At 38.6% G+C, this 25,791-nt stretch overlaps 1 protein-coding gene across 4 annotated transcripts in view; it reads right to left on the reverse strand.

The window, feature by feature from the left end:
* USP6NL (USP6 N-terminal like) overlaps positions 1-25,791 on the reverse strand; it is a 246,248-nt gene that overhangs the window by 62,514 nt on the left and 157,943 nt on the right. For all 4 annotated transcript variants that reach the window (XM_078075131.1, XM_036112671.2, XM_036112672.2 and 1 more), the window contains 2 exons: positions 16,061-16,100; positions 4,515-4,595 (listed from right to left, as the gene is read on the reverse strand). In XM_078075131.1, the coding sequence (XP_077931257.1) occupies positions 4,515-4,595; positions 16,061-16,100 (121 nt within the window). The remainder of the gene's footprint in view (positions 1-4,514; positions 4,596-16,060; positions 16,101-25,791) is intronic.

The following is a 25,791-nucleotide window of genomic DNA, read 5'->3' on the forward strand; positions in this document are numbered from 1 at the left end:
CTATTTGTTTTTCAAATACAACTCTTATATGACAGATTGACACTATGGTAACATAATTTTCACAAATTTTTACCTATCATAGAAATTTTAGAAGTTTTGTAAAACAAAGTAGGAATTATATCAAGTATGACAGATACAAATAAAATTTGCTTATTCTCCAGAACAGTGTCCAGTTTACATTTGTTGAGAATCCTTCAACTGACAAAGTAATATCTCATATTTTCTATGAGAGTCTGTAATGTAGGCAAAGCAAGTGCTACTCCACCTTAAATGCTGGGAGACCAGGGCACAGAGAAGTGGCTTGCTTAGGTCAAAGAATTTCGCCTTCTTAGTCCTATTTCAGGGCACTTCTGCCAAATCCCACTGCCTCTTAAGAGATTACAGCTAAAAAAGACTTCAGCAGCAGCAGGTGATAGCTGTTTATTCCAACTCATAAATGAACATCATCACTCATTCTAAAAAGCAACTACGTAATGACTGCGGGCTTTGTGGCCAACACTTATTAGGTAGGTGCTCTGGCTACAAACATGAAAAAGTTCTGTGGAGCTCACAGTAGCAGGGAAGATCTATGTGTAAGCAGCTAAACTGATACCATAGACTGATATCCCTTTATTATAAAATACTCCTTGCTACAGAGCTGAGCGTCACACCCTGATGGGAGAAGTCGTGACAGAGACAGACTCCCCAGAGGGGGCCAGAGTGGGAAAAGGAGAACAGTAGGCAATATACTGTCTAAATGTGCAGGAGCTGTTAGCCCTTATGTCATAGGACACAAGAGATTGGAGGGGAAAACCAGAAAAAGTTGAGGAATAAAGATGCTGGGGTGAGGGCAGTGAATGTGGTGGTTACTTCTTATTGGTCCAACACAGAGAGACTCTCACCTTGAGACTGTATGAGAAATATTATATCAGAGGAAGGGAGGAATGAATTTTACATTACAGAGTTAGGGAAGATCAATACTAAGGATCCACATGGATTTGCCAGGAAGGGGAAATGAGGAGATGAGGGTGAGGAAAATAATGAATCTAGTAATAATGACTTTAGTAATATAGTTACGCTAACATTTTCTGATTATTTATTAGGAGCCAGTATATGTGTTTCTATGTCAACTTATTCCTTGTAATACTATCACATTCCCTTTTCTTTTTTTAATATTTTATTTATTTATTTGCCAGGGAGAGAGAGTGCACAAGCAGGGGGAGCGGCAGAGGGAGAAACAGGCTCCCAGCCGAGCAAGGAGGCCGTACTATCACATTCCTAAAGAGGAACATACTATTATTATCATCCCCATTTTACGGATGAGAAAATGAAGATGTGGAAAAATAACTACCTCCAAACCATACAACTAATAAACTGTAGAAGAACTGAAATTCAGTTAGTCTGACTTCAGAGACCACAGTTTCTGGTTTTGTTTTTAAGATTTATTTATTTGAGAGAGAGAGAGAGAGAGAGAGAGAGCATGAGTGGGAGACAGAGAGAATCTCAAGGAGACCCCCATGCTGCTCATGGAGGCTGACATGGCACTCGATCTCACAACTTGACCTGAAACCAAGAGCTAGACTCTTAACCGACTTGACTACCCAGATGCCCCCAGACACCAGAGTTTTAACAATCATGATATAGAATGTCTGTATGTTGGATTTAATATACAATATTTAATAATATTCCAAGTTAAAAAGTACTACCTTTAAAAATCCTGTTAGAAATTTATTTTATGGATATGATACATAAAATCTTTAAGGAAAAATAAATGAAGGTTCCCTGAAATCTACCTTTTGCTTTCAGTATCTTTGTTTCCTTGCCAACAGAATCAAGTAGTCTATTTCAGTCACAAAGATATATTTAAACATCCATCAACTAAAAAACAATTCCACTGACTGACCTAACATTTTCAATACCTCTTTCTAACCTTAGTGATTTCAAAATAGTGATGAATGCACCAGTCCACATCACACACTGGCCAGTAGCCAACTTTGTAGCCTACCCAGCAGGGCTCCATGTGGGGGACTTGCAACACTCCAAGTGTATTACCATGAAACAAGAGTTCATGCTGAGCTGCTTATCTCTTTACTGTCTCTCCGTTTTCTTAAAGCATCCCTGCTCCATTATAACTCCTTCATCTCTGCCTCCAGATAGGCATGAGTCCCTCAAGGCCAGATCTAAAAAAGTTTTAAACCATACACAAGGCCCTATTGGCTCTTATAACTACATTCTATTTCCTTCTGACTTTTTATTGACAAACACCAAAAGGGAAAGCAAACATGAAAGATGGTACGGTAAACGAGCCCTTGAGTGTGGGCATGGGATCTCCTGCTGTGACGAACAAGCTGTGTGACCTTGAGAAATTTATTTATAAACTTGGTGCCTCCATTCTCCCATCAGTAAAATAAAACGCTAACTAATATAAGGTCCATTCAGTTACTTGACTAAAAAAAAAAAAAAAGGAAAAAAGTGTATCTGTCGTAGGTACTCTGCTGTGACATAGCTTAGACACAATTACATCATGACTAATTAAATCATAATGTCTCCAGCTAACAGAGATGACTTCATTTAATAGAGTATATTTTTTAAACGCAGTACTACTGAACCAGGCACCGTGAGAACTGTGAGACACATAGGCAACACAAACAACCTTAATGGAAACTGCCTTTCATTAAAGCTTGGATTCTAAAGATCCAAATATTCTCTATCACAGTTATATTTTAATTTCAAGACACTTGCAGAAATTTCTTTGTGTTACCATTACGTAAGTAAGGAATCTGTGGAGAGAAAACTTCACCTCCTCTTGGAAGAGAAGAAAAACACATGCTACTTTTTTTTTGCCTCAGTGCAATTTAAAATGAGATATGAATTGAAAGCAGCAATTCTTTTAGAAAGTACATTCTGTTGCACACCAAATTGGACCATATATATTATCAAATAATTCCAGCATTATAGTTGTGGGAAAGTGCTTTAAAATTATACATCAAAGAAACAGTTCTGTTCAAATCTCTCTTACTAGGAACTACATTAGTCAGACTTGCTGTCAGAATAATGGCTTGGTAGAATTGCTCATTTTTACACCGGCTTACATACTTTCATAGATCTATGTATACTCAAGGAGAACACAAAGCCGTATAATTCTACAAATATCTTATTAGACCAAATGTTGAGATGAAAGTGTAAGTGCCGCCGCATCGACATTTACCCTGTAATTACCACTTGAGCAATCTTCCCACAGACATGAGGTAAAGTAGGTGCCAACTTTAGGCCACTCTGCATAACTAACATTCTACTTTGAACTGATTCCTTTCAAAACTGATTCCTCTCATTCTACTTTGAACTGATTCCTCTCAAAAGAACATCTTGAGTTCCAACCTAATGCTAAAACACACAATAAAATCAACAACCCCAAAATGAGCTAACTCCTGATGAAAATAAAATAATAAAAGAGTCTAACAGACTTTAAATAAGGGTAGTTAGGATGCTCAAAAAGAAAAGGGGCATTAGTCCTGCAAGATGCTCTATGACAAAAAGATTTCCACGGTCGAGTAAGTTTCAGTCAGTTTAAGGTCCGTCTTGAAGGTGTGGTCCCCCGACCACGTGTTATAATAGTAAAGTCTCTGAGGAGTCCTGTAGTAAAGGACTTAACTTTGCTTCTCTTGGGTTAGCTCTGATATTCCCAACTTTATTTCAAGAAAGCCCCTTTCTCTTCAAAAAAAAAAAAAAACTTCCACCACCATGAACTTCACAGCTTCCCAATGTTTAAAGACTTTTGTGATGAGGCTGGTGGTGACAGTAATAGATGTGTATGTTATGTTTTAATTGGTTTAAAACTCAGCACCAACTCTGCAGGGCAAAAACATTTAAGGGGAGGTTTGCTAGAAGCTTTTGGAAAGATTGCTCCTGCTTCAGGGAAAGCTGTCAAGGCCAGCCCTCCTCCTGAGCAGTGTGACGTGTGGGTGTGAAGCCCGGAGCTGCAGCACGGGTTCTGACCCCAGAGGGAAACCAACCCCAAGGGAAAGCTGGCACTGCAGAAGGCAGAGCAGAGACAGGAAACGAAACTAAGGCACAGGCAATGCAATGGAGCAGCTGAAGCAAATCACTCCTGAAACCATCCTACCTCGGGACTACCCGGAACAGCCTCTAAACTGCTGAAACCTATCTGTATTGGATATTCTGTTAGGACACAAAGACTCCTAATTTGAGGCATCCCAACTAAATTCAAGTATTTTTTTTTTTTTTAAAGATTTTATTTATTTATTTGACAGAGACACAGCGAGAGCAGGAACACAAGCGGGAGAGTGGGAGAGGGAGAAGCAGGCTTCCCACGGAGCAGGGAGCCCAATGCGGGGCTCAATCCCAGGACCCTGGGATCATGCCCTGAGCCGAAGGCAGACGCTTAACGACTGAGCCACCCAGGCGCCCCTAAATTAAAGTATTAATATACTTCTATAACTTAAGAGAAACTTTTATCGGGAAAATTCACATTGAATTTGTGTAGTTTCAGATAGAAGTAACATTATTTTAATTACCTTTTCAGTGTTCTTGTATTTTTCCCATCCTTTTAGCATTTTCAACCACTTAGTAGTTCTTTCAATTTCCAGTTGCTTTTGCTAAAATAAAATTGAAATTCACTGTTACTGTTTGAGTCTTCCATACTTAAAATTACAAAAAAAAGTTAAAGAAAATGCTCTAAAAAAAAAAACAAACTACTAAAACAGTTAAGCTCTTAGATAAGCAAATACACTATCTAACTTTAAAAACTTAGGTAAGTGATTATAGTTGTAGCAATAGTATTCCATAGCCGAAGTTAAGATACATGGGAGATGCTCCAATGGGACAGGTAAAGAGAAAGGAATTGTTTAAATTTTCCAATGTTTTTAAACTAATCACTGAAAACCCTATGTATTCTACAAAATTAAACCAAAAGGCAGTTCTAAAATATTTTGCAATATTTTTAAAGCAGCAACAAAAAAAAACTTCAAAATTCCATTCTCTTCTTTTATATGTTACTGAATTCTAGCATCTTAATGTTTTCAATGACGGAGATGATTCTTTAAAGGAGAACTGGGTATTTATTTGTGGAGAGATTAATATCTAACTAGCAATTTGTTAGTGAAAAATTTATCCAAAAGTAAGTAAAAGTTGCCGCCCTGAAGAAAATTCAGGGCAACTCAGGGCAACTGTCGTGGACATGGATGGTACTGTGACAGGTATGACAACATACGGTCAGAAAAGGTGACCACAAGGTCACAACGGAAGAAGCAGTCAAATCCACCTAGGGATGTTAAAGAAGGTAAGCCCTAAATGAAGAATTGAAAGTTTATTGAAAGATTACTAGGATTTTTATCAAGTGCAACGTGGGACTGAATATTCCACGAAGCACGGATAAATGTCGTTCTGAGACAGTGCAGCACCGCGGGCGGCCGACAGTAGTTCTAAAAGGCTAAAAAAGGAAGCATCAGGAGATGAGGCTGAAAATGTAGGCAAGGGTCTTGGATGTCACACCAAATTGGAATTGGAGCAAAGCTGGGGAATGGGGAAGGTGGTACAGATAATGCTTCTTCCTCCCTTCTTTGGTTTCCAGGAGAAGGGATGTTTTTTCCTAATTATTCGGGCCTGCTCTCCAATCTCTTATTCACTCATAAGGTGGTAAAGTGACTTAATTAGTAAGTTTAGAAAAAGATCTGGGCATGTACAGCTCCTCTGTCCCTTTTCTGTGGAAGCCTAAACCCTCAGAAGGCACATTTGTACTCCATCCTTTCAGACAGGGAAAAACACCCTTCTCAGCCAAGAAGTCGGCAGTGACCTGCCTGTCTGTGACCAGGTGGTAGAACTGTCTCCTACCTGGCTTCCGAGTTAGGGAGCCCACAGCTGCTGCACGCCTAACCTGCATTCTCCCTTAACACCTCTGCGCCTCATGAAGGCGGAGACGTGTGCGGTTTCCCCAGTCCCCGGCACAGAGCAGGCACCTATTTCATTTTCAGGAAAAGAGCCCAATGTGATCGTTTCTTATGAGTGAGCTGAGATTCCGCTATTTTGTTAATTCCCAAAGCCCACATTTTCTTTTCTGGAGGCCTCTGTAAGTGTAATAGGTTTATGAATCAAAAGCACAGGAAATGAAAGACTAGACAGCAAAGAAAACAGTTCTGAAGATTTACTCTGTGCTCAAAACGGTGTGCTCATTACAACCCTGTGAGGTACGTATAATCATCCCTATTTCACAAATAAGGGAACAGCGGCACAAGGCGGTCTAATGGCTTTCAGATTCCCTATGCAGTAAATTCAAGTGTAAAGAGCGGTTCACAACCGGGCAGCTAGGCTTCAGGACCTGCCCTCTGAGCCACCGCAGCAGGTCTCCTGCTTCCCCCGTGTCCTCTTCGCGGCTCACGTGACCGCAGTTTCCGAGGAAAGCAAAGGCTCCTTATCAACGGTCTTCCACCCAGCCTCACACAGGCAGATGGCATATACCCACCACCAATATTTTTAGATTTAAAAGAAGCATAAAATCCCAAAGAAAATCCTGATTTTAGGAAAAGATCCTCATTTTCCAAAAATGAAAATATTTTTAGAGAATTTTATTTTTAGGCATATTTTTTTTTAAGATTTTATTTATTTATTTAATTGACAGAGAGAGAGAGAGACAGCGAGAGAGAGAACACAAGCAGGGGGAGTGGGAGAGGGAGAAGCAGGCTTCCCGCGGAGCAGGGAGCCCGATGCAGGGCTCGATCCCAGGACCCTGGGATCATGACCTGAGCTGAAGGCAGTCGCCTAACCAACTGAGCCACCCAGGTGCCCCTATTTTTAGGCATATTTTTAAAACTCTTTAATTACTTCTTAACTCTTTCTAAAAATTGTGATGCGTTTTTCATAATAAAAGATCACTCGTGAGCAATAAACATATTGTTATAATTCCCATTTTTCAAAAGACTAAGCATATTCTTCATTATATTATTAGTGATAAAATGTTGCTGATGTTTCCAGAAATATGTTTAATTTTAAAGCTCAGAGGGGCACTGAAATCTAATTAATGTTTCTGCTAAATGTGACTTTAGAGAAGGCCAAGCTGTGAAAAATCAAGATTGATTTAAGTTTAGTATTTTTTTTGTTCTTCTGCACTTCCTCCCCTGACTTCTTCAAAGCACAATCCCTTTCTCCACCAACAGGAAAACACCAAATAATTCAAGCCAACCCAAGAGTATAATAACATACACTTTGCCAGGAACAACCCTGCTGAGACCTAGCAGGTCTCTTGCTATCCTTCACCTTTATGACTATGAATTATCAATGAATCATTTTAAGAACTAGTTACTCTTTATTTTTAAAGGCATATTCTGTATTCTATTTCTTATCATATACACAATTTTAAATGCTACACAATAACATGCAAGAACAAAACACACACACACACACAATTTTAAAAACCATTAATAAGTATGCTTTTCTTTCCCCAAAGGGAAGGGCGAAAAAAAAAAAGATACATCTTGGGAAAAGCCCCGGGCTGCAGGATTTAAAAATTAAGTGTCAGTAGTTCCATCAAGTTTAAATGTTAACTCCATAATGCCATCAATTCAGCCACACCTGACTTGAGTGCAAGTGACTGTCCCGCCTGCCCCCCCTCCACTCATGAATCTCTAACTCGTAGATAAAATATACTTTATCACCAAACATGCTACCACTAACTGTTCCAGAACTTATTCTGAAGTAAGAAGTAACTGAAATCACAAACGACAGATGTGAACGTGAATGCTCTAGAAAAACAGGGTAAGGTACACCATCTTGTCATGGACTCAGTAACACCAAGACAAACTAGAATAGAAGAGCAAGTGAGAATCTTGACATAGTTCAGCAATCCTAATTCCTAGATGAAGGCACTAATTCCTTACTCATAGCCCTGATGGTCTTCAATCCCACCTACTACAACTTTTTAAAATGTGTCACAGTTAAAAACGCTTCAATGGCTACTCACTATCTACAAATGAAGTTCAAACTTTATGGACAGCCCTTCACAATATGGTCCCATTCACCTTCCAGTTTTACTTCTTGCTACTTGTATCATCTGGCCACTCTGAAATATTTGTCATTCCCAGCACATGATGTGTTTTTATACCTCTTTAACCAAAGTTTGCTATTTGTCTGCCTGTGATGCTCTTCCCCACCATCATATGGTAAAACGTATCCTCTCAAGACCCAGTCAAATGTCAAAGGTCTGGAACCTTTCTCAAATGCCTCCATGCTCCAAGCAAAATTAACTGTTTACTCAGCATTTTATGGCATGGACCAAGGACCCAGCTGGCCTGGATTCAAATGTGAATTCTGCTCCTTCTTATAGTTTCATTTGGGGCAAATTGCTCAATCTCTCTGTATCTTAGTTGTCTTGTTTACAAAATAAGAATTATTATGATTATTGTTATAACACCTAACAGCTGTGTTTTAGTTGCCCTAAATGCCCAAATCTTATCATTATTGTTATTATTCAAGTATAAACTCCTTGAGAACAGGAACCATATCATATATTCCTGATTTAATTTCATCACCTAAAATAGTGGCAGTTATATTTAAAAAGTCAAATATTTTAAAATTAAACATAATTTATATAAGAAAAGATAAGCAAACAGCACTGTGAAACAAATAATAGCATTCTGTCACCCCAGAGGTAGAGGGGTAGGAAGGAGAAAGAGGATGAATGGATGCAACAAGATCATAAATACTTTTGACAGCAATTCAATCATTGTAACATAGAAATAACCAGAAATGAATTATAACAGTATTTCTTATGTAGCATAATGGTAAAATGGTATCAGTCCATCGTGTTGGCAACACTTTTCACAGTAGTGCCAAAGGGCAGAACTACTGATGTTAGAAGTCTATACAGAATTGATATTAGATAACTCTGTTGACTTCAAATACAGACATCTTTATTTCTCCTAACTTTTGTTTTGAAATACTTTAAACCTACAGAAGGTTAGAACAGTGCACCATATACTTCTACAGTTCACTCTTGAACAACATGGGTTTGAACTGCATGGGTCCACTTATATGTGATACAGTACAGGACTGTAAATGTATTTTCTGTTCCTTACAATTTTCTTTTACTTTTTTTATTGTTATATTAATCACCATACCTTACATCATTAGTTTTTGACATAGTGTTCCATGATTCATTGTTGTTCCTTACAATTTTCTTAATAACACTTTCTTTTCTCTAAAAGAAACTAAACTTAACTGAACTAAACTGAACTAAACTTAAACCAGTAGCTTACTTTATTGTAAGAATACAGTACCTAATATATAAGAGCATATAAAGTAGATTAATACATATTAATAAATGTAATGAATATATTTATTAACAGTTAATTGACTGTTCATGTTATCCATCTATGTTGGCTTCCAGTCAACAGTAGGCTAAGTAGTTAAGATTTGGGGGAGCCAAAAGTTGTATGTAGCGGCGCCTGGGTGGCTCAGTCGGTTAAGCGTCTGCCTTCAGCTCAGGTCATGATCTCAGGGTCCTGGGATGGAGCCCTGTGTCAGGCTCCCTGCTCAGCAGGGAGTCTGCTTCTCCTTCTCCCTCTGTCCCTCCCCCCTGCTTGTACTGTCTCTCTTTCTCTCTCTCGCTATCTTTCTCTCTCTCAGATAAATAAAGAAAATCTTTAAAAAAAAAAAAAAGTCGTATGTGGATTTTCGACTTCATGAGGGGTCAGCACCCCTGCCTCCACTGTATGGTCAATGGTCAACTGTAATCTGTGTGGCACACTTTGAGGGAGTGTGAACATCCTGTCCCTTAACAATTCTATTCAATGGTCTTATCATCCACTAATAATCCCTGCCTGAATAGATTCTGATTCTGATGGTGCTAAAATGATGTGGTGGTTTTTTTCTATGATTCCTTCTATATTATTAATTGACACTTTTCTATTTAAAAGTTTTTCTCTTCTAGCCCCTCCTCCCTTTGAAATAGCACTATGGTATAAAAGAACTATTTTATTCAATGTGTTATAATCCACTATCATTATTCTTTTAGAAGCTCAAGTTGTCTCAAATTTGGCAGAACTGCCTCTTATCTGGTTGGAGATTTCCCCCTTCAAGTGCATCCTTTAGACATGCCCCCCTATCTGGCACAAAATAATCATGGTCACTTTACTTTATACTTTTTCTACCCTAAACCTAGAGCAGCCACTTCTTTAAAAAACAGTGGTTCTTTTTAATGGGGAATGGTTTTTAAAAACTAAGATCTGGGTACTAGGTGAGCTCATCACTGCAATTGTTAAAATCAGATAGGAGACCATAGTATAAGAAAATTCTATTCCCCTGAGAATGTCAAAACAACATATATCAAAAGGAAAATAATGCCGAGGTCTTTATGTCTATCCTATATTCCCTTTGCTATCTCTCCGTTAACTCCACTGACTATGAAAACAGTACACTGTTGTGCACTTTTCTTCCCAGGAGCTATTTTCAGAAAAGGACTAAACTTCCATTTGAGTTTGCAATCTGATACCTGATTGTCCTAAGTTGATGCCCCTCTGAGTCAGACTGGCCCCTTCTACTCAGGCAAGGAAGGTATAAGGATTAAAACTGGCTGGGACCAATGTCTTCTTTGCTGCTTCTCAATCTCCAGTGATCTCAGACTATATTTTTAGCCCTATGCAGGACCAACTGAACAGTAAGTACTTGACAACTGTGGAATCATCCACATGGTACTAACTTATCTCCTGTGTAGTCCCAGGCTCTTCCTATTGTTAACATGTTAATAACCCCGACAGTAATGGCTACACATATACACAACACATGGGTGGATGTTAAATGGCCTTCTCTTCTAGAATAAGAAATTTTGGAACTTTACTAAAGTTCAAATCCTCAGATGCTTTTTTTGTCTCTCCTGTTTGAGTATCAGGACAAGTGACTGAGGACAGCGGACCAGAGTCACACGCACCTAGACCTCACCAGCAGAGGTCAGGAGAGGACAAGAAGTACAGGAAGGAGAGTCCTGTTTTGACAGAATAACGACACTAAAAAGTCTATTGGTCATGTATTTTGAGTAAGATTTCACACCACATAAAATTAAGATACAGTTTTTAAAGATATGAATAGGCTCCAATATTCTATAAGCTATGCAAAATACTGCATTACATAAAGGAATAGCTGAATTCATGAAAATTCATAGCCTTACATATCCTTTCCTCCTTATTAAAAACATCAATTAAGCTCAAAGAAACAATATAATCCATTATTAATATTGTTCTCTGCTGGGTAAATATAATGAATGTGATTGTTTGTTTAAATGCCTGTTTGGGGGAATCCAAAGCACTCTGCAATATCAACACTGATCCTCTTAGGAGGGACTGCCGACTACTACCCCTACTTTATTTTATTTTATTTTTTTTTAAAGATTTTTATTTATTTATTTGAGAGAGAGAATGAGACAGAGAGAGAGGGCATGAGATGGGGGAGGATCAGAGGGAGAAACAGACTCCCTGCCGAGCAGGGAGCCCGATGCGGGACTCGATCCCGGGACTCCAGGATCATGACCTGAGCCGAAGGCAGTCGCCTAACCAACTGAGCCACCCAGGCGCCCTACTACCCCTATTTTAAACAGAGAATGGCCTTATGCAAAATAATGGCAAAGCTGGAACTAAAACCACGATAACTTGACTACGCATTAGTGTACAAGTCTTCCCAAAAGACAGTAAGTGCATGCTTCAAGTGTATGCTTTGTAAAGATTAATAAATACATGTAGGATTCCACAAGGTACTATTTCCATTGATGTTATTCAATGAAATAATAGCTTCCTGGAAACTGCAGGCTTGGCCATTAGGACTAGGAAGTCATTGAAGAATAATGAACTAAACTTAAACCAGAAAAATTGGGGGAAATTCTGATAAACTAAACAGTTTACAGTCTTAGACTGCTTTGTGTGTGTCTAGAGTTCTCATTCCACTTTAAAGAGACCAAGAGTATAAAAGGCAGGTCATGTAATAGGAGAGAAGTTTTAGACAAAACTTATACAAAAGGCATAAATGGAATCTCAATGAGCAGCCTCAGAATCCTGTCTCTTTCCCAGTAAAAGATTGGCAAATGAATATAAAATTATGTCTTAATGTTAAATTATTAAGGTATGCATAGATTTTTTTAGTGACTTCCTATTAAACTCTTTAAAGTAAACAACCAATTAATTATAAGCATAACTGGGTAGGTCTTTTATTCTACAGGCAAGTCTCTTAAAAAACAAAAATGTAAAGACAACCTCCTTCAAGCATGCATCCTGCACTAGTTTTTGTCTTCTACTTCTTCTTTCCCTCATTGTCACCCTTCTTGAATCATCTATATCACCAGTTCCCAGACTTCTGAACTTTCTGCACCAGAAAACTATACAAAAGAAAAACAAGCAGGGACAATGAAGGCAGAAGGCTATACTGGGTTGCCAGATTATATTTTGCCAAATATGGGTATCTATTGTTAAAAGATACCTTCTGATTCTTCTCTCCCTAATTTCTCAAATAAAGGCCATTGTAACATTCAAAAGTATTTAAGTCCATATTTAGTGTTATAAAGCAGCTGTTACATTCATTGGATTATGCATTCAGCCACCACTTACTAAGCATATACTACATGCAAGGCTCTGTGTTCTGGGGGTACAGCTGTGAACAGAGTAGATAACCGACCCATAGAGATGGCAACCTAGTGAGCAAACAGACAAAATAAAGAAGCGAGTAACATATTTAGAATGTGAAATAGCGTTAGGTGCTAAAGAGAAAAACAGAGGAAGGTGAGAGATAATTAGCATGTGTGGAGGGAGGGAGTTCCCAATTTTAGATATAATGGTCAGGGAGGAGGGTCTTATTCTGAAGGTGATACGTGAGTAAATAGCAAAGGAAATGGAAGGTGTCTCGTAGCTACTGTGGGACGAGGCCGGGAAGTGCCCCAGAGAGGAGGCAGCCAAAGAAGGGATACGGCAGGCGTGTTCTGGAACCACTACGGAGGCCAATGAGTAAGGAAGAGCAGGCAGTGAAGACGAAATGAAAGCCTTAACAAAAAGCACATCATACAGGGCTTTGAAGGTCACTCTAAGGACTTCCCGTTTTATTGTGGATATGACTGAGAGGCAACACAATGTTCCAATCAGAGTGTCATGATCTTACTTAAACAGGCTCATTCTATCTCTTTTGGTGAACAGGAAGATCATGGGGGAGAAAGGGGGAAAATAGCAGAAGCAGGAAGATAGAAAGTTCCAGAAGAGAGGTTACAGTGAACAGGGTGGCAGAAGTGGTGATGGTAAGTCATCAAATTCTGAATACATTTTGAAGGCAGAGCTCACAGGATTGCTGACCGATGAAATGCAGATTATGAAAGAAAGAAAGTCAAAGATAACTTAGAAGTTTTAGACTGAACAACCAGAAGAGTACAGCTCCCATTTACTGACACAGGGAAGTCTGTTAACAGAATGGATTTAAAGAGAATAACAGGGGCACCTGGGTGGCTCAGTCGTTAAGCGTCTGCCTTTGGCTCAGGTCATGATCCCAGGGCCCTGGGATCAAGCCCCACATCGGGCTCCCTGCTCCGCGGGAAGCCTGCTTCTCCCTCTCCCACTCCCCCTGCTTGTGTTCCCTCTCTCGCTGTGTCTCTCTCTGTCAGATAAATAAATAAAATCTTTAAAAAAAGAGAGAGAACAACAGAAACTCCTGTTTGGGCATTTGTTAGACATCTAAGTGCACAGATTAAGTCAGACATCTAAGTGTAGACATTTAAATGTATATGCAAGGATATACAAGTATGGGATTCAGGGAGCCAAGTCATCAACATACGGTTGGCATTTAAAACCAAAAGACAAGATGAGATTAACAAGGAAAAAATACAGACAGGAAAGCGAAGTTCCAAGGCCTGGGCCCTGGGGTACAGAGATCCAGGAGATGAGAAGGAACAAGCAGAGGAAACTGAGAACAAGCAGCCAGTAAGGAAAGAACATGCGGAGAACCTGAGGGTCTGAAGGCTGGGAAGAAAGAATGTGTAAGAATGAGACCGTAGCCAACCACATCAAAAACTGCTGGTAGGTCAAGAGGAAAATTGAAAACTGCCTACTGGATGACACAGTACAAAGGCAATTAGAGACCCTAATACAGGCCAGAAGGGGGGTGGGGATAAGGGTGGGAAGTTAAAAATCTGACATGCAAGAAGGAAATGCAGGAAAGAAATGGAAAAGAGAGTATAGACACCTCTTTCGAGGAGTTTTGCTGTAAGAGCAAAAGAGAATCAGGGTAGTTCTACGGAGGAAATGGGGCAAAAGAAGATTGGTATTATTGTTGTTGCTTTACAGGAGAAGTAATAAATTTTACTCTGATGGGAACAATCAAGCAGAAAGAGAAAGAATTCGGGAGAGGGAGGGAAGGATAGCTCGAGTGATGTCCCTGAACAAGTCTAATCACTCATAGTGATGAGGGCCTATAAGCACAGATGAAGACAGGTGGGTAGCTGTGGTTGTGGAAGTTTGTGGAAGTTCTCTGCCTGCTTCTATTTTCTTATAAGAAATAAAAAGAACATGAGCTGAGAGGACAGAGGAGGTACTGGAAGTCTGAGGAGGAAAGAGAATGTTCCAATAGTTGAAATGGAGCAAAAATTGACTAGTAACAGCATGCTTTCCTGCCTGAAAGTTGGCCTGGACTTTAGTCCAGAGGAAGCAAGAGAGGCGAGGGAGGTAAAGGTGTATGGGAGTGACTGTACTGACCTACAGTAGAATTTCAGCTGTAGAGAGAGGGGAATGAAGACATGAGTTTGGTGAAGGATAATATAACAGTGGTTGTATCAGTGAGGTCCAAGGATCAGTGAAGTCAGGACACTAGACAAGAGGGAAAATGGTCAGAGAGTGGGAACAGATTCTCAGATTCCTATTTCAAACTGGACTGATAGAAGCCACCAATAATCTCCCACCTTTTGTCTCACTTGATCTTCCTCTAGTCACTGGACGGACAGTGAGTGTCTCAAAGGCAGAAACTACCTCTTTATTTGACCCTAGTATTCTAGGCAGTACCTAGTCCAGTGCTTGATACACAGTTGCTACTCAATAATGTATCTATTGTAAGAAAGAAACTCATTTGCCAAAACATCAAGGTTATGATACTGGGAAAAAATGAGGCAGTCACAAGAGAATTCAACTGTAGAAAGTACCTATAAGAATCTTCAAATGGCAATTCTGTCTGCATCTTAAAGGTATGCTTCATTTTCTTATTTTCAGAAATTGTTTATTTGAGGAAGATTTTCTAAAGTATTTCTCAGATTCTCATTCCAATTCTTTACCTCCATTATCTGAAACTCAGCCTCCTTCCCCCATCAAACATAAACTGAAGATAATCCCAATCAGTAGCCTGCTTTTCATTCTGCAATTCATTTCTTGGTACAGAAAAAAACAGAGAAGGAGAGGGAGATTCTGACCAACATTAAAACATGCAATCCCTAGTTCTCATGCACACACAGCTATGGGACCAGCTGCCTAGCCAAGTATAATGAAAAAAGGGGAAACACTAACTTTAAAAAAAAAGTGACAAGTTTACTATACATAAGATTTCTTAAAGTCCTTAAAAGCTAATAGACTTATCTGATTAAAGCAAACTTCTGTTGTTGCTGTTTATAGGAAATTTGGTTACAACCTCATGGAATAGTTCTATTACAAAAAGTTACTGGTCTAGAATCCTGCTTTATGAGCTACAGAGTACATGAGAATCACTTGTGAAGCTTTCCACAAATGACCTACGTGAGCTCCTGCCCAGAGAGTCTGACCTAACAGACTCAGGAGGGTCCCAAGCGCTTGTGTTCTTCAAAGGCTGTACATGTGAAGCACTCCTAGACTGAGAACTGTCTAGAATACAAGTCTCTGATAACTGCTACCTTTCTTCTTTTCAAGTATCTATCAGAAGTTCCAAAAATCTCCTAAAATTGTTTCACCGTTAATTACTTTCTTAGAGTGAAATTTGAATGCCTGCACCATTTACATATAACATGGCACTCAAAATCACAAAGGTGGAGATTTTATTCCTCTGATAAACATAATTCACTGGTAACGATAAATACATGCAGAGCTGGACTCACCCGTTCCATAGCTGCATTATGATACGGGAGCTCCTCCTCACTGCAAATGAAAAATAGTATATATGAAATAGCTGAAATCATAGTGAACTTTTAAAAAATCATATACCTATGGGTACATATGATATATAACCATTTATCGTCATCACAAGAATGGATCATATTACATAAGCTTCCATTCTGCCAAATTCAATATAAAACAATTAGCGGTTCTGAACCCACAAGGTCCCCTATCTTCAAATCTCTAGACATACGCCGTCTAAGACAGTCATCTCCAGCCACGTGTGGCTATTTAATCTAAAATGTTAAGTTCAAATTAACAATTCAGTTTTTCAGTCTCACCCTAGCCACAGTTCAAGTGCACGACAGTGGTCACACAGACAGAGGCTATCGTTTTGAACAGCGTGTATATAGAAAGAATATTCCCACCACTGCAGGAATGTCCTACTGGACAACACTCCTGTAGACCAGGAGTCAGCAACCTTCTTCTGCGAAGGTAAATATTTAAACAGTAAATACATAAGGCTTTGCAGACCATACAGTCTTTGTCATTAACTATTCAACTGTAATGTTGTATTGCACAAGTAGACACAGGTAATAGTAGACTGAGTGTGGTTTTATTCCCACAAAATGTTTGCAAAAACAGGTGGTGAGCTGAATGTGACCTGCAGGCTATAGTTCACCAACCTCTACTCTACAACATCACCTCCACTCTCTGGCTCAAACTATGGCCTATAACAACTGATTGCTTTTTAAAAAAATGGTATATGGATCGGGGCGCCTGGGTGGCTCAGTCGGTTAAGCGTCTGCCTTCAGCCTGGGTCATGATCCCTGGATCCTTGGATCAAGCCCCGCATCAGGCTCTTGCTCAGGGAGGAGCCTGCTGCTCTCTCTCCTCCCCACTCCTGCTCTCTCTTGCTATCTGTCTCTCAAATAAATAAATAAAACCTTACATAAATATATATATATATTTTTTTTTTTTAAATGCTATAAGGAAATAAAATAGCCTCCAAAAGATTTATGAATGAGAAAGGAAGATCTGGGGTGCCTAGGTGGCTCAGTCAGTTAAGTGTCTGCCTTTGGCTCAGGTCATGATCCCAGGGTCCTGGGATCGAGCCCCGCATCAGGCTCCCTGCTCAGCGGGAAACCTTCTCCCTCTCCTACTCCCCCTACTTGTGTTCCCTCTCTTGCTGTCTCTCTGTCAAATAAATAAAATCTTTAAAAAAAAAAGAAAGAAAGAAAAGAAAAAGGGAAAGGAAAATCTAATTCTATAAATTAGGAAAGCTTCATTTGTCAAAACTTCAACAGGGATGAGATTTTTAAATATACAACAAAAGACCAAATTCATTTCTCTGATACAGTAATATTGTGACATCAGCTCTAACCTAAAGCATGCTGAGACTCTTGTATTAACTGCCAGTAATATAAAAACAATGAGCTATCTGTAACAAAGTTCTGTGCTTTGAACTGCTACCTCAGTAATACTGATGTTTTCGCAATGACACAGATTCTTGTCTTTCTTTTTCTTGAACCACATAATACCATTTTTTTTTTAGAACACAATGACTCGCTTTTAAACATAATACCATTTTTAAGAGTATAGTACATTAGTATTCAAGAGTCCAGTATGTTCAAAGGCACTCTTTTGCTACTCTGAAGAGTCCTTAGGTGAACCACAAACCAACCTATAGCAATGGAACTGACAAAAAGTGTAACAGCCAAAAGAGATCTTAGAAAGATAGTCCAAACCCTTCACTTCAGAGATAAGAAAGCTAACATTTCATTTAGTCACAGTCATTTAGCCTATTATAGAGACGCTCAATTCTATCTCTCTAGCCCTGTGGGTTCAAACCAAGATGAACAAGATCTTCAGATTCTGCAGCAGTATATGAAGAAAGGCCTAAGAAACCAATTCTCAAGAAGAAAAAAAAAAAATTGAGGATTTAATATAAAAGTCTTTTTTTTTTAATGTAAAGTGTCCACTCACCTTTACTGAAGGTGACACCTTGGTTTTTTTATATCTTTCATTATGCTCAGAGTCTACATTTCCCTGCTAATCTGTAATCCTGATTACTAGAGCCAATGATGTATGAATGGCACAGGATGTAACTTCTAATTTAAAAGTACATCTATCCATTCTTCACTTACTGCCAGAAAAAGGGCTTATCAGCACCGCTGGAATTTATTTCTTAGGTGAACAGGGTCAGCAGGGACATCTTGAAAGACTAGGAACATCTGAACCCTTTGTGCACACTAAGACCGGTATTTCTGGGGTGAGTAGGCTGCCCTGGGCAAGAGTAACTTTCTGTACTTTTTGTACAGCTGATTTGAGCAGACCCTAATAACTGTTTATTTGAACTTTCCAACTCCAAATGAAGTGCCAACTCTGGGTGCTTACCAAAGGATTAGTTCTTTGAAGGTACTGGGTACATTTCTTTGGTGTCCTCCTATTTACTAAACAAGACTAACAAACCTCACTGTGCCTATTCCCAACACTGAATCAGAACCAAATTTTGCACTTGTCTGTGGAATGATGCTGATCATCTATCTGCTCAGGCTGCGTGGCCTCTGCGCTCAGGTCCTACAGAACGCACTTGTGAGCTTCAAGATGAGACAGGACTGCTCTCAGCATCCTGCCCCACCCTAACACCGAACCATACTACTGAAAACCCTGGGAGAGCGAGATGCAGGAGCATACATACAACCAAAGTCGGCCTTAGGCGATATCCAGAAGTAGACAGACTTGGTGTTGATTTCCCTCCACCTCAATATTTTACACCATTTCCTTTTGCCCTGTCACAACCCCCACCCCAGGATGTGCTTGTCTGTGCAGGAACACCATCATATCCCCAGTTACTGAACTCCCACTAACCAAGTGTTTTTTCATATGCATTTTTTTAATTTATTTTTTAAATTTTTTGAGATATAACTGACATATAACATTGTATTAGTTTTAGGTGTACAACATAATGATTTGAGATATATATATTACATATATATATATATATATATATATATATATATATATATATATCACAAAATGATTACTATTTTAAGTTTAGTTAGCATCCATCACCACACACAGCTACACATTTTTTGGCTTTTCCCTTGTGATGAAAACTTTTAAGATCTACTCCCTTAGCAACTGTCAAATATACAATACAGTATTATTAACTATAGCCACCATGCTGTACACTCCATTCCCAGGACTTATTTACCTTATTACTAGAAATTTGTACCTTTTGACCACTTTCACCCATTTTGCCTACCTCCTAGCACCACCACCACTCCCCATCCCATCTCTGGCAACCAGCAACCTGTTCTCTGTATCTATGAGTTCATTTTTTTGTGTGTGGTTGTTCAATTTTTTTTAAGAGTTATTTATTTATTTATTTATTTATTTATTTATTTATTTATTTAACAGAGAGAGAGACAGTGAGAGAGGGAACACAAGCAGGGGGAGTGGGAGAGGGAGAAGCAGGCTTCCCGCTGAGCAGGGAGCCCAATGTGGGGCTCGATCCCAGGACCTTGGTGTCATGACCTGAGCCAAAGGCAGACGCTTAACGACTGAGCCACCCAGGTGCCCCTTTTGTTTGGTTGTTTTAGATTCCACATATAATTGATAACATACAGTATTTGTCTTTATCTGATTTATTTCACCTAGGATAATGTCCTCAAGGTCCATCCATGTTGTCATAAATGGTAAAATTTCATTCTGTTTTGTGGCTGAATAATATGCCTCTATGGCTGTGTGTGTGTGTGTATGTGTGTGTGTGAGAACACATTTTCTTTATCTGTTCGTCCATCAACAGACAACTTAGGTTATTTCCATGTTTTGGCTATTGTAAATAATGTTGCAATGAACACGGGGCGGGGGGGGGGGGTATAAAAATCTTTTTGAGATAGTGATTTCCCTTTGGATAAATACCCAGAAGTAGAACTGCTGGATCATAAGTAGTTCTAATTTTTTTTGGTAAAGATTTTATTTATTTATTTATTTGACAGAGAGAGAGAGAACAAGCAGGGGAAGCGGCAGGCAGAGGTCAGAAGCAGGCTCCCTGCTGAGCAAGGAGCCCAATGTGGGACTCGATCCCAGGACCCTGGAATCATGACCTGAGTGAAGGCAGATGCTTAACCAACTGAGCCACCCAGTCGTCCCTAAGTAGTTCTATTTTTAATTTTTTAAGGAACCTCCATACTGTCTTCCATAGTAGCTGCACAATTTTACATTCCTACAAGCAGTGCACAGGGTTCCCTTTTCTCCACATCCTTGCCAAAAGTTGTTATTTCTTGTCTTTTTAATAACAGCTATTCTAACAGGAATGAGGTGATATCTCATTGTGATTTTGATTTGGATTTCCCTGATGATTGGTGATGTTAAGCATCTTTTCATGTGTCTGGTAGCCATTTGTATGTCTTCTTTGGGGAAATGTCTATTCTGGTTCTTTGCCCATTATTTAATCAGATTATTTTTTACTTAGTTGTATGAGTTCTTTACATATTTTGGATATTAACCCCTTATCAGATACCTATTTTGAAAATACTTTCTCTCATTTGGTAGGCTGCCCTTTTTATATGCTGTACAAAAGCTTTTTGGTTTGACGTAGTCCCACCTGTTTATTTTTGCTTTTGTTGCCTCTGCTATTGGTATCAGATCCAAAAAATCAAAACCAAGACCAATGTCAAGGAGCTTAGGGCCTATGTTTTCTTCTAGGAGTTTTATGGTTTCCGGTCTTACACTTAAACCTTTAAGCCACTCATTCTTCTGCCTGTGGCTGCCCAGTTTTCCCACCGCCACTTACTGAAAAGACTGTCCCTTCCAGGTATATTCTTGGCTGCTTTGTTGTAAATTAATTGACCATATTTGCATAGGATTATTTCTGGACTCTCAATTCTGTTCCATCAATCTATGTTTCTATTTTTACACCAATACCATAATGTTTTGACTACTCAAGCTCTGTAACAGAGTTTGAAATCATGAAGTATGATGCTTTGTTCTTATTTCTCAAGATTGCTTTAGCTATTTTGGTCCTGTGTGGTTCCATACAAATTTTAAGACTGTACACATTCTATTTTTGTGAAACATGCCATTGGCATTTTGATCGGTATTATACTGAATCTGTAGATAGCTTTGGATAGTATGGACATTTTAATAAAATCAATTCTTCCAATCCATGAGTATGGAACTTCTTTCCATTTATTTGTATCATCTTACATTTCTTTCATCAGTGTCTTACAGTTTTCAGAGTATGTCTTTTTCTCCTTGGTTAAACTGATTCCTAGCTATTTTATTCTCTTTGATGCAGTTATAAACAGAATTATTTTCTTAATTTCTTTTTGATAGCTTTTACTATATATAAAAATGCAACTGATTATTGTATATTGATTTTGTATGCTGCAACTTTACTGAATTCATTTATCAGTTCTAACAATTTTTTTGGTGGAGTCTTAACGGTTTTCTATATATAAAATCATTTCATTTGCAAATAGAGACAGTCTTACTTCTTCTGTTCCAATCTGGACTTTTATTTCTTTTTCTTACCTAACTATGTGATTAAAAGTGGCAAGAGTGGGCATCTTTGTTCTGTTCCTGGTCTCGGAGGAAAAGCTTCAGCTTCTCACCATTGGGTATGATGTTAGCTGTGGGTCTGTCTTATGTAGCCTTATTCCTGATAAGGTCCATTCCCTCCATAATGGATGGATGCTGAATTGTGAAAACAGTCTTGAGACTGCTTAGATGGATGAAAGAGCAAAGATGTGGTCAAGTTTTCCTGTATGGATTTTCTTGCATTATTGCTCCATACCTAAAACCTTTTATACAAAATCTGCTGTGTGCACAACACTGATCGCCATAGAACTTTTCCTCCTCAGATTTCTGTGATGGCGTGCATTAATCTTCACAGCCTTCCAAGGAGAAAGCAGGGGATTGCTGCCTTTCCAAAAGCTACACACAATGTCTAAAATACACATGTAAAGCACAGCACCGGCCTCAAGCACAGTGGCTGGCAGGCTGCAGGAGGGCACTAAATGTTGCTGAGTGAAAGTATGGAATAAAAGGGTGAACACATGCCGGCATGCATAGATGCATCTTCCCCTTGCCACTTACATATTCTCCAAGTAGAAGAAAAGAAAGACCAAAGTCTGGATGTGTCCAGAATATTCCTTTAGGTCAGCAAACTACAGCCCCATGGGTCAAATCCGGCCCACTGCCCACTTTTGTAAATAAAGTTTCAATGGAACACTGCCATGCTCATTCGTGTATTGTCTGTGGTTGTTTTGACGCTACAACAGTAGAGTTGAATCATTATGACAAAGATCACAAGGTCCACAAAGCCAAAAATATTTCCTATCCGGCTCTTCACAGAAAATGTTTGCCTGACCCCACTTTAAAAAACAAAGGTTTGTCCTCTAAAGGAAAGAGGTACATAGAAGTTGCTAAAAGAAAATGCCACGCTGACAGCAAGAAGCCATACCTCATAGAAACACAGTAAGTAAAAACAACAACATAGTCATCCCTGGAAAGAGAGGGGCCTTAACTCAATCTGTTTTCATCTGCTTTAAACTTAAAAGAATTATTAACTAGAGTATATGTGCCTGTAATTTTTCAATACCTCAGGTGGCATATTTCTGTGAGACAAAATTTCACCGGGAAACTTAAAACTTAACTTGTTAAAATCAGTAAATTGAATATGTTGACTAAATTTTGTTTTTTGCAATTAAGTCTATCTAAGTTTAGATATGTCTAATCAAAAGGATTAGACAAGTAGAAAGAGTTCGCAAGCTCTTGTCATCAAAACAGAAGTTCTTTAAAAACAAAAACACCTTTATTTTGGCTTTCAAATATTTATATAGTCATAGTAAACTACAAACAATTTGCTAATTTTTTCAAATATACACCTTTTGATTAGTTGAAAATCTGAAGCTTGATATTAATTTTATCTTTATTTTTGATACAATTTCCTTCTAATTCTATTAATAACTTCTGACCTAAAAGCTCTATCATTATCCAAATTCCAAGCATTCCAAGCTGAACAGACCAGCAGTGACTATTTTTGATAAAAATGTTGAAAGTTCAAATTTCAAAATTTCTCTAACTCTTAAACACACTTGATTTCTCCATTCTCCAGATGTAACTCTGTCACAGGCATCCAGACCAGGGATAACTCCCCATTTCTGAATCCTAAACAAAGACCTTCCAGTTGCAGCATCAAGCCAAGCTGGTTTGGCAACCATTTTTATATTTATTGTGAAATCTGTTATAAAGCCAAGTTAGGCTGATACTGCTTTTGTTAATACTGTCACATATCATAACAAGCAATTTAAATTACTAAAACTGTAATTAGATATGAAGTCAGGAGCCTTCAGAGAAGATCATAAAGTTACCTTTGTCCACTGTATTGTATTGACATCGACACTTAAAACCCAATTTCACTGCAGAACCAATCAAAAATTGCAGAGAACTAAAACAGCAGAAAGAAAGGCTCTTCGATCAAGGTGTGATAGAAAGCAATATCTAAATGCCTAGGCCAACTGACTTTATTCAACAGTGCAAAAAAAAAAAAAACTTCAGGCTACAGTGACAAGCAATGGAAGGCACCAGCAGCAACCTCTGGAGAATGTGTTTTACTTAAATTAGGCATTGTAACAAAAATCAAGTTTGGTAAAATTTAACAAAGCCTAACATTACACTAAAATCCATTGCTCTGCTTCATTATTTTCATTTGTGCTGGATGCTTCAGGAGTGCACGATGGTATAAATTAAAAAATTAGTGTGATCATATGAGAACTGGTACCAATTGGCTTCATTTTCAAAGAAGTGGTGAGCTTAGCTACCTGACTATACCTTCATACAAGTGACTGCCTTCAAATTTCTTTCTAGGCATGTCAAAGCACTTTTGTGTTTCTCTCATTTAAAATACAGGAGAGGGATGCCTGGGTGGCTCAGTCGGGTAAGCGACTGCCTTCAGCTCAGGTCATGATCTCGGGGTCCTGGGATCGAGTCCCACATCGGGCTCCCTGCTCGGCGGGGGAGTCTGCTTCTCCCTCTGCCTGCTCTGCCTGCCGCTCCCCCTGCTTGTGCTCTCTCTCTCTCTCTCTCTGACAAATAAATAAGTAAAATCTTAAAAATAAATAAATAAATAAAATAAAATACAGGAGAGTCGTAACAGGCAGTATACTGCAGAAGTTCAGAACACAGGCCCTGCTGTAGTAAGACTGCCGAAGTCTACAGCCCACATTGGACACAGTCAACACAACTCGGGCCAGGTGGTTGACCGCTTTCTGCTTCAGGTTCATCTAAAAAAAAGATAAAAAGAGTACCTACCCCAAAGAGGTTTGGAGAGGAATAAATGAGTTATCCATGTAAAGGGCTTAGAACAGTGCCTGACACACAGTAAGTGCTCAATAAATACTAGCTAATATTAGTAAGATAAATAATGGACGGACTAAACATGTTTCAAGCAATGAGAAAAGAGATTTTAGGTAATTACTAGAACATTCTGGAATGCACAGGTTTTTCACATGTCGTTTATACTATATTAGACCATTTTATGATATAAACATCTCTTTTGGTGGTTCACTCCCAATATACAGTCACTTGAGAAGGCCAAAATAAGCTAAGTTATACTGCACCTTCTGAATCGAAATCTGGGATAGAGCCCAGAAATTTATTTTTAAGAAAAATTTCTCAGCTGATTCTAGTGTGCAGACAAGTTTGGGATCCACTGATCTTGACGGGGCTAAAAGCTCAAACTCTCCTTTAAAACTTCATCCCATATCTCAGATCTGCACACTAACCCACACAAATATGTAACCATTTCCTGCCACATTTGTGGCCAAGTTTGATTTATTTAAAAAAAAAAAAGTGGAAGTGGGGGTTTAATTTAAGAAGAGTGTTTCATCATAGTTAAATACTGCTCTGCTGGTCTGTTAAAGTTCAAAGTCTTCTAATTATAACTACTCAAGAGAACACTCTGGTTATGCTAATGTCATTGGGTATAATAACAACACCTTATATTTGTCCAGACCTTTATATGGCATTCTACCATTTTATTTCTTCAAAGCTTCAACTATAAAGTATGTAGAGCAGTGATGATTCCATTTTACAGATGAGGCATGAAAGGGTTAACTGCAACAAGTGAAGCCACAAGAAGGGCACACATTCTCTAACTCCCAGAGCTGTTTCTCTTAACTTTGTTTGCTTGTTCTACCCAAAGAAAAAGAAGATACCAAAAAATACTTTCTAAATGCAAGAAAACTCAACAGAAGGAGAAAACAAAGTCTGAGTACTACAAGTTACTGCTATGAACTATCAAGAAATTATATTTTTTCCTTCAAAATGTAATCATATATCCTAAAATTAAAAAGAAAAAAAACTCTGGCTTTTTCCTATTTATAGTAAATCAGACTGGAAAAGAATAAATTTGAATGAGAAATTACTCACTAAATTGGATGGAAGCAAACAAACTACAGACATGAAGAGAAGTCTCTAGCCTGTAGGGATCTGCCCAAACAATGCCAGAACTGGAACAGGCAGAATTTGCATCACTAGCAGGATGTTTTCAAGAGTCAAAATCACTTTAGCCCCTTTACAGTAGTCTAGACCTCTCTCAACTCTTTATATAACGTACTCAGGATAAATGGAATTAATTCTGAGATGCAATAACACAAAGACATTTATAACTATGGGAAAGATCAACAGCCTTTCCTTTCATTGTTCATTTTTAGGCTGCATA

This window comes from Halichoerus grypus, chromosome 6 (genome assembly GCF_964656455.1).
Source record: "Halichoerus grypus chromosome 6, mHalGry1.hap1.1, whole genome shotgun sequence".
Lineage (NCBI taxonomy): Eukaryota > Metazoa > Chordata > Mammalia > Carnivora > Phocidae > Halichoerus > Halichoerus grypus.